The sequence below is a fragment of the Biomphalaria glabrata genome, chromosome 1, assembly GCF_947242115.1.
Source record: "Biomphalaria glabrata chromosome 1, xgBioGlab47.1, whole genome shotgun sequence".
NCBI lineage: Eukaryota > Metazoa > Mollusca > Gastropoda > Planorbidae > Biomphalaria > Biomphalaria glabrata.
Window position 1 is genome coordinate 66,340,687 of NC_074711.1, and position 10,485 is coordinate 66,351,171.

Consider the following 10,485-nt stretch of genomic DNA (forward strand, 5'->3'; position numbering starts at 1 on the left):
TTACATTAAGTAACATTTGTTGTCATATAGATCTAGACTCTAGATCTTGATCTACAAGCCACTTTAGATATAGCTTAATTAAAATAAAGACAGACACTAACTGGTAGATATCATGTAGATAGGCCTACATCTATAATTTAAAAAAGTATAATCTATGTTTATATAGAGTCTAGATAATTCTCAATAGATGAACCAGATCAGCATTTGTTTTGAATTCACCACCAAGATTCGAATGTGTGTGTTGTCTAAATCTAGATTAGATTAGTCTATGAGTATAAGTAACATAGGCTATGTAACATTAAGAGTCATATTAATCTAAACTCTAGCTAGATTCGAGTCTTATCTAAAATCTAAATATAAGTACACTCATTACAAATACATGATAATAATTATTATAATATATAAAATATAATGATGATTACACTGAAACTGTAGATTACAATATTATAAATATTACTTACATGATTTGTCAGATATTTATTATTCATCATATTGTCTACTTATAGATTATAAACTAGATCTATAATAAACTAAAAAGAAATATCTGTATGATTACATGATTTGTCAGATATTGAGAAAGTACTCAGATAGTCTCTCTGTACTCTTTCTCTATGTAATAATAGATCATAAATATTGTTATAACTCTGCCATGCGCACCACCATCAAAGATAGAAGGTACGCACTGTAATAAACTAGACTGAAAAGGATGTCAACATTAGGAAGAGAAGAGAACGATTTCCGCCCAAGTTGAGAGCCAATATCATGAATATGCAATATGGAGAGATTGTGCCTAAGATCTATAGATGTTGTTTTGTGTACCTGTGATGTCGTGTAAATAAACGTCTATGTCTTGTTGAGTTGCCTCACTTAAGTTATTATAATTACAATGTCAATATATATAGTAATATAGTATATATATAGATTTAGAGAGAGAGTCAGTGGCGTAGGCTGTAGCTAGGAATACTAGGATGGGGGAGGATGGGAAATTTGAAAATCCCCCAGGCCCCCACTTCTTGAGGGGGTCTCCCAAATGAGTGTTTTTTTTTAAATTAAATATTTCGCTAAAATGCAGGGGCCCCCCAGGCCTCAAAGGATAGTAAATTAGAAAATTCCTAGCTACGTCCCTGTATAGAGTCTCTAGATCTAGACAGAATCACAGATCTATGTCTATCTATAACAACTCACTGCCTAAAGATTTAGATCTTAAACTAAATCATTAGTTTTACAATCATGTGTTAAGTCTGTTTACTTTTAGATCTGGTAATAATAATAACCCTAACTAAAAGATTGATGATACTGCTATAACTTAGCCAAATAACCTCAACGAAAGGATTATAAAATAATAAAATAGAATGTTTAATAACCAAAAGAAACTAGATCTAGAACAACACTAATCACATCACAAGCGTCGTTTTCATCTCTAATCATCGGCCATCTTACTTCCTCTCTTATTTCATGTCTCTGTCCTGTGTCTCATGGTGCGCAGTCTCACACCTAATGACAGCGTGCATTGTAGAGTCATAACAATACGATATCTAAATCTAGATTCTAGATCTATAATAATATGTAGATCTAGTTTGTAGTCAATCAATGTATACCTACTGTTGACTAGATTCTAACATTACTAGATTATAAGCATGAGCACTGCAAAATATTACAAATTGTTGGATTTTTATGATTTTAAATAATTCTTTGCAATTTTAAATGCTGTCTTACGGGGAAAAAAAAGCCAAGGGATACACATTATTATATTGCACATAACTCCTGCATTGCAGCAAGAGATGAGTGGAATTGTAAGCTCAAACCTTCCAAAAATATTTTACACTCATTAACTCTTACCATACTATAACCAATTATCTGGCCTCTTAAAGTTGAGCATTATGATATATAGTGTTGAAGTAAATATTGATAGACTTAGATTGTCATGCATTTAATTGTGTATGTATTTCTTCTAACAAAAACATAGAGACTAACAAATCTTTTTTTTTAGCTGTTCAATTTGTAAACAAAAAGAAACTTCTGAACTTCCAACATAAAAATGTTTAACTGTGATTACTAAATACTGTATTACATGGTGACATGTACATACATAAATTTGTATAGCTAAAATCTTTCTTTTTTTTTTTATCTAAATAATCTAAAAATTTGTTGTTTTTTTTAAATCCAATAATAGGTTTAATTAACAGATATGGACAGTTGTTTTAAGATGAAGCCCATTGGTACCTTGAAATCTGTTTTTCACTACAAAAATGGAATTCCAAGGCAATCATCACTTTGTCAAGCAGCTCGTGGTGTTCTTACAATAGAGAAATGTGTTTTCAACAATCCTGAGCATTCATTGCAAGGTCTTGAAGAGTTTTCACATGCTTGGTAGGTTATCTTAACTCACTTAGCTTCGTTCAGTTTCTACTTTGTTTTATTGAGTCCTGAACTTCAGTTAGGATGTAAATACATTGGTTTAAAATTTTAAAATAAATACAATTATATGGAATTAAATTACCAGCTTTTTTCAAATTGAATAAAATATCAGCTTTTGTTTTCTTAATTTGTGTTTGTGGGATTTTTTAAAATTTGTTTTTAACTATAAAAATATTAATATCAAAATAAAATCTCAAATTTATTACTTTATTGATTAAATCTGTTCTAAGGTTTTAATTTAATTCTAAATTAAAGTAAGTTTTAAATCAATTTTTTTTTACTAAAACCAAGATTTACAAATTAAGAAAAAAGAATGCTTTACGCTATACTGAATGTTGTGGTTGCACAGAGTATACTCTTCCAATAATTTTTTAAAATTCTTGAATTTCAGGATTATTTTTGTTTTTCATAAAAACAATAACACTTATACTAAAGCTAAAGTTAAACCTCCAAGACTGGATGGACTGAAAGTAGGAGTGTTTTCTACACGTTCACCATACAGGCCTAATAACATTGGACTCTCTTTGGTTAAAATTGATAAAGTTGTTGGTAAGAATGGAATTAATATTGTTGTTTAGTTTAATCCCACTTCTGTAATTGTTTTTGTTTGTTGTTGTAGATGTGTAAATTTTGTGTAAAAACATTTTTTAGTATTTATTTGGATCACTGCCAGCAATGTTATCAACATGCTTACACAGCTTATCATTTAAAACTGAAAGAAATGATGTTCACTTGAAAACCTCATGGCTTATGAGATGTTAGAGGTGTGTTCTTAAGGTTGTACAGAAATTCTAAAATTTTAAATCTCATTCATCATTAGAAGAGGAATTTGAGACATTCTGTTTGGTACTCAATGTTATACTGCCATTGTTCATTTCTGAGATTTTTAATGCTTGACAAAGATATCTGTCAAACTTAAATAACGAAATAAGGTGCTTAAGAAATATTTAAAATCAGCAGTAATTTGATTGAATCATACATATATCAATATACACAAACATTCTTTTAGTCATTAATAGCTCAATATCTATTGATTAGCATTTAAAAAGTTATGTATCCTTTCTTTTAAAATACATAATTTTAGCTATTGTTTTTAGAAAGAAAATATTATATGGGGCCTCGTGATAGCTTTTTTTTTTTTGGTTATAATATATATATAATATGCTGCTTTTTCTGTCAATGTGATTATTTAAAAAAATACATAATCCAGTGTAAGTTCTGATAAATTGTGCTATTTCTAACCTTAGATGTTGTTGTTTTTTTTATTAAGATAAAAGTGTTAGCCTTGTATTGGTTGCTTATTTGAAACTCAACGTAATTCATTTATTATATCTAATTATTTTTTAGGTTCTTCAGTTTACATCTCGGGTATAGATTTGTTAGATGGTACACCTGTTCTGGATATCAAGCCATACATTCCTGATTATGACAGTCCCAGGAATTTGTTACCACATGAAGACAGCACTAGCACTGATGAAATCACTCCACTCAATGATCAGCATTTAAAAAGCTTAGAACTTGCAACTGATGCTCCATGCTCTGATAAAAGTGAACATGATCAAGCAATATCAAAACAAACTAGCCCAGCTAACACAGATGCTCAAAGGGGAACAAATAGTGTTGAGTCTGGAAACAGTTCAAACATTCAACCAAAATCTGAACTTAATCACCATATGGTGACTGAAGGTTTTTACCAGCTGTCAGGGGCACTGAAAAAAGTTGGTGAGGCACTTGAATCTAGTCTAACTCCCAAGGAAGATAATGGTTGTCCCTCTGAGAAGCTTAATGAAGACAGTGATTTAAGTCAAATATTAAACTTAAGTCTTGGTACAGAAATTCATGACATTTTATCCACCAAAGCAAATAATACTGTTCCAGATAACAGTATGAATCACCGTTCTAGTTCACACTCAAAGAAAGTAAACATTGAAAAACTATTAAGTATTGGAGGTGATTCCTCTCAAAATATCACGTCATCAGTAAAATTCAAGAAGGATAACTCAGAAATTCTGCAACATAAAACCTCCATGGTTGCCCCTTGGCTAACCAATCCACCTGTATCTAAACTTAAGGTATTGTTCACACCTAGGGCTTTGGAACAGTTGGGTAAATTCTGTCAATCCTCACCTGATGAGAGTTACAAGTTACAGATGTTGTTAGATGTCTCAGAGGCTGAAAGGTCAATATCTGAAATTCTTTCAGAGGAGCCTCGTTCTGTGTATAGACGTCAGCATTGTCAGGACAGTTTGTACTATTTCACTCTGGATGTGTTGCATGTGACTTGTTGGTTTGACGATGACCAAGTGGAAGTGGTGAGAATTAAACCTATTACTCTTGTGCCTAAACTAAAGCAAAATTCAAACGGTGACTCATCATAATAAATTACAATGTAAAAAGAAAATACAGTAAATTTCTTCATTTATCTAATCAAGCATGTAATGTAAAAATATCCCTTGAAAGATACAGCTCACCAATTTGTGACTTATTATTTTAATTATCTTCTTACTTGATCGCTTTTCATTAATACAGGTTTCTCACTGCACATAATTTTAATGTACACACACTTATGTTTCTTTTAAAGTTAACTTTTCTTTCTTTTTATTACTGTTTTATAGTTGGACATGAAACAAAATATATGTGCATAGAATTTTAAAATGATTTTCTGCATTTCTATCTTTTCTGGTAAAAATATTTCCAAATTCTCTCAGACGCATTGAACAAAAAATATGTAAGTGGGCATATCATGTAAGAGAACATATCTAGATCTTTAGCAGCAGATTAAAAAAAAATTTCCACTACACATTATATATAAATGTTCCAAGGTCAATCTAGTCATGAATGTTATCAATGTTTTAAATTCTGCTTAGTCATTGGTTTTCTTGGCTGACTCAGGCAACTTATTCCATGCTCTAATAGAACTAGGAAAGAAGCAGCATTTGTACAAATTTGTCCTAGCTTATGGAACAAGGAATGTGCCTTTATTTATTAGGTTTTGGTTTTTGTTTTTTTTTAATATAGTAATAACTAACATTTTTCAAAGATAGATTGAAACATTTGGTAATTCTTGCTATTGAGCGTGATCTATGTAGGAAACAGAATTATTATGATATACTATATGACTTTGCTACATGCAATACTCATAAAGTAATTCTGTAGGTACGTAGTAAATAATGAATAAAACGCATAGACGAATTTATTTTCTAATACAAACTCTTAAATTTCACTTGGCCCCGCGAAATCCGTTTCACATAGGGCCCCACAATAGTTAAGTCTGGCCCTGCTATTTACATATATATATATATACATGGTAGATTACTTAGATTAGTTCCTAGTCCAAACCTCCCGCAGGACAAAGGGGGATGGGAGTGGGCAGAGTTTGATAAATTTAAAGACAGCCAAGCGCGCAACCAGTTATCCGTAGTATGAATACTACTCTTGTTTTCTTGTGATCTTTCCTTTACTTCTTCTCGTCCAAACTGTTGAGGGAAGAATATAATTATATATATATAGATAATTATTATTGTTCATATTCGATTATAAATCAACCAATAAATAAATTTTGTTTATTTGCAACATTATTTTGTAACTATAGTATAAGGACACACAGTCAATGTATGCATATTATATCTTAATTCCACATCTATATTATAAAGTTGAATGTGAGGTGTATGTATGTATGTATGTATGTTACTTATAGACATCAAAACCGCTCGACCAATCTTGATAAAACTAGGCAGGAATGTTCCTTGGGTACTAACTTAGACCGTAGTGTATGTATTGTAGCCCTACAAACTTAAGACCCTCAACAAAAAAAAATAAAGTTGTCCGACTCTATTACAGCTATAGTATTTTATGAATCTAGGCCATGTCTACAATGTTGACATGAGAAAAGATAGAAAGGATTTAGACCTATATCTAATTTTAAGAAATACACTTTGCGCAGATAGTTTTTTACTTTGACACATGAAAATACAAAAGAAGATCCATTGATTTCATTATATAATAAAATTAACCTTCAATTTTGTGTTTCAAAAGCATTTTTTACATAAATTAGTTCCTTATAACTGTGACTACAGATTTCCTGACGAACATTCTTTCATTAGACAATACCGTAATGAATCGCGTACTAAATATTAATTCGTTTAATTGTTTACTTTATAATCCCATCCCTAGATCTAAAACTCTAATTCAACACTAAGATGATAAAACTTCTCTTCGCACAGATAGTTTTATACTTTAACACATAAACATATTAATTAAAGTCCATTCATTTCATATTTTGATCAAATAAACATTCAAATTTGGTTTTCTAAAGCTACATTCGTTTACGAAAGCTGCGAAGCCGAGTTGAGATAGGCCTAGATCTATATTCATTCATGAATCGCGTACTAAAAATTATTTCGTTTAATTGTTCACTTTATAATCCCATTCATTTAACAAAACTATCGCTCTTTTCGTTTTTAATAGATAAGAATGTATCGACTTCGGGTAAACCCATTTTCGCAAAACTAATTTTATTTTCGTAGCTAAAGAGAAATAACGTGAAAGGATCATTAGCTACGTTTAACATACATCTAAATCCAATCCACTAGATTAGTAAACACAAACTTAGACCCGCAGGCCGCGGGTAATGTCAGGCTAGTAATTTATAAATATCATACATTATAATATATATGTTTATTTCCTGCATCTACACTGACACGGACATGTCATTTCTGTACTAAACATTTACCTTGAAAGTTGGCTTTACACTATGTGTTACACGTATCGACTGTGTATTTTTTCCCTATTGTTTCTGTACATTACACCAGTCTAAATGTTTCAAATAACGTTCTAGAGTTCCAACTGTTGAGACAATGGCTTGTCCATTTGCTGCTATGATATTAGTACAATTCACTTATCAATTATTGATACACAACCAAAAAAAAAGCGTTTACCTCCCTTATACAAAACTTCTCTGGGTAATGAGACTGCTATTTCTACTCCCCTTAATTCATTATTCTAATTTCTTCACGGCTTCCAAATGCTGCATAACAAGACAAAAGAAAAAAATGCATTTATTGGAGGGGCGGGTGGTGGTTCATTTTCGCATCATTGTTGTTGCGCCTTGTGATCTAATCATGTCTCCTGCAAGTTAGATCTAGCATCTCAGAAATTAAATAATTTAGAATTGGCCTTATATTCCCATTTTTTAATAAACTTTTGACACGATGCTTTGTATTTTCTTTTGAACAGACACATTTTAACTCTTTTTTTTTTAAATTTACATAACGTAACTTTAATCCAGTGGCGTAGCTAGCCATGTGCGAGTGATGTGGGCCGCACGGGGCATCAAGTGGTGAGGGGCATCAAACTAAGGATACATTTTCTCAATAAAATCAACGCATTGTACATTCATGAACAAAGACAAGCTACTAAATTTGAAATGTTTACTAGAAATTAATTTACTTAATTAATGAATTAATCTCCGATGTTCTTTCATAAATAAAACGTAAGCTGTTAACCAGGTTGAATCAAGTTGACTAGATTTGTTTAAATCTCTGAAGGAAACGCACTTTTACAAGCTCACGCACATTTTGTTGCACCATTGTTCAGTATGCTGGTTTCATCTAGATCTAGAGCTTATACATAAATGCTTTAGACATCTGTATTTTTTTTTTTAAATTAAATTCCCCCCCCCCCCTAGTTTACGAAATCTAAACGGTACGGATGGACAGACGGACAGACATTCCACACAAAACTAATAGCATCGTTTCCCTTTTCAGGGGGCGCTAATAAACAAACTATGTCACCAAAACTAGATATAAGACTTCTGTTCTAAATTTAGATCTACTTCTACATCCGTATATGCCGTTGAGATATGTGTACAAGGTCCACATTCCATTTCCATGGAGTTTTGACGAAAATAGTTATTGAAAATAAAAAGAGCTTAATAAAGATTTACGTCCACCTTTCATAAAGTTTGGACGAAAAAAGGTATTGAAAAAAAAAGGCCTGAAAGGAGCTTAAAAAAGATTCGCGTCCACCTTCCATGGAGTTTTAACGAAAAAAAAAGTAGACCCTATTGAAAAAAAAAAACCGCCTAAAAAGGAGCTTAAAAAGATTCGCGTGCCTAATCTCATAAAAAAAAAAAAAAAAACTTAATTGCAAGAAGAAAAAAAAATATATTAAAAAATACATAGGCCCTAAAATACACACGTAAAATACGCCCATCCCGTTTTTGCCCTTCCCCCCAAAAAAGGACCAACCCACCTGCTCACACTAACACAGACACATTCTCACGCACCCTCCCACCTGGTTACGGAACCACCAAATCTCAACTCTTTTCTTTAGCTAAATACCTCTTAAACTCAATAATTTTCTTATGCTATACCGGTACAAGATTTATCTAATTACCAATGGAACCACCCCCCAAAATATGTTTATTGGCAATTATTTATTAAAATATGCCATCGAACTTCAAAGAAGACAGCGTTATATTTACATTTTATTTTGTCCCTAGCGTACTCAGATAATTGTTACAACCAAGTAAAAGCACAAGTACCATTAACAAGAAAAACATTCCAAAAACTTTGTTTAGGACAATAGGGCCTACCTCATTTATACAATTTTAAGAGCATTTTTTTTTTTACAATATCTCTTCAAGTCAGAACTTCATGGAACCTGAAATGTGTTGGACGCTGGTCTCAAATACGGCTATAAAGACTTTCTTATAAATTTAACAGTTAATTTGTGTTGGTTAGAAAAGAATTACTACTCCATTGACCACATGGGGAAAACTCTAGTTTGACCGTTATAATGTTTCAAAGTAAACAAGAAATAAATGTAAATTTGGCTCGATAGAGAACTAGATCTAGCTCCTACATCAGTTTTGAAAGGACTATCGCGTTCTTGAAAAGGACTGTCGCTTTAGGGAATTTCCTATTGTAAGGTATTATTGATTCAAGTGTTTAATACAGTGATGCCCAAAATACGGTCCGCCGGCCATATCCGGCCCTCCGAAACGTCGTCACAAAGTGTAGCAAACAAAAAAAAAGTATGAAAACAAAAGCTCCTTGCCTCAGGGTAAATGGATTGGTACCGATAATAACCTAGCATATTTTTTTATAAAGAAAAATTGACACACAACATTAAACAGTTTATTATACGAAACGTATAAATAAACAAGGCGGCGTTCTTTGTTTTGAGACGCTATTGTAAGATTACACCCTGAGTGGAGGATTAATGAGAATATTTACCGATAAGGGACAAAAACAAGGTTACAAAGACAGTTTGTGTGGAAACACAAACTCAAAATCGGCCCCCGAAGTGGTCCATCCAGGCAGGTAAAAAGGCAGGTATCAATATTTTCAGAAAGAACATCAGAATTAAATTCTATCAAAGATCAATGACAGAAAGGAATGGAGAAAGAAGGTTGACAGATCTTGTATGGTGCACCAGCGGTCTAGCAGACCAAAGTATAGGTGAATGTGAAGTTAGATGTGAACCTGGCCTAACTGATGTCTTAATGAATATCTAATTGATATAATTGTTTTTTAAAGGGTCAATCTCTTATTCAAATCCTCAAAAAAAAATTTCCATTAATGTTGCATGTATACTATGTAGTGTCATTTCACGTGATAATAGAAAAAAATTACTTATTATTTATTGTTTTAAATTATGTCCAACTTGTTTCATACTAAATAGATTTTTTTTCTATTAAATAAAAGAAAACATTATTTTTGAGTAAATGTAGTAATTAGTATGACAGAACTTACATAACTTAGAAATACAAATGTAATAAAAAAAAAAAATCTAAAACCATTTGCATAAATATGTTAAAAATATGGAAAATGGACATCTCCCCTTCTAAATAGCCTCCCTTGTTTGTTACTATTAATAGTTAATAGTTGTAAAAGTGGTGTATTTTTATGGAAAAAAAAAACTTGCACAACTGATTTTAAAAATTTAGTTTTTTCGCTTTCAGAAAAGAAAAACGTAGCCGTTGCATCAGAACTTTGAATGGTCTAAAATATTATGGTTTCAGATTTTCACTATCTTTTCTAGTTTACGAGATCTAAACTGGAC

General features: G+C 31.7%; 1 protein-coding gene across 4 annotated transcripts; it reads left to right on the forward strand.

Annotated features, from left to right (window-relative positions):
• The first annotated feature begins 14 nt into the window (after positions 1-14).
• Positions 15-5,991, forward strand: LOC106060119 (tRNA (adenine(37)-N6)-methyltransferase-like). Of its 4 annotated transcripts, XM_056008946.1 has the most exons (5): positions 162-234; positions 1,719-1,793; positions 2,174-2,370; positions 2,810-2,967; positions 3,766-5,991. In XM_056008946.1, the coding sequence occupies exons 3-5, from the start codon at positions 2,189-2,191 to the stop codon at positions 4,794-4,796; spliced, it is 1,371 nt and encodes a 456-aa protein (XP_055864921.1). In that variant the 5' UTR covers positions 162-234; positions 1,719-1,793; positions 2,174-2,188; the 3' UTR covers positions 4,797-5,991. The 4 variants fall into 4 exon arrangements, with proteins under 4 accessions (XP_055864935.1, XP_055864938.1, XP_055864921.1 ...); XM_056008960.1 differs by lacking the exons at positions 162-234; positions 1,719-1,793 and adding an exon at positions 15-103; XM_056008963.1 differs by lacking the exon at positions 1,719-1,793 and having other exon boundaries at positions 125-236.
• Positions 5,992-10,485: the final 4,494 nt, after the last annotated feature.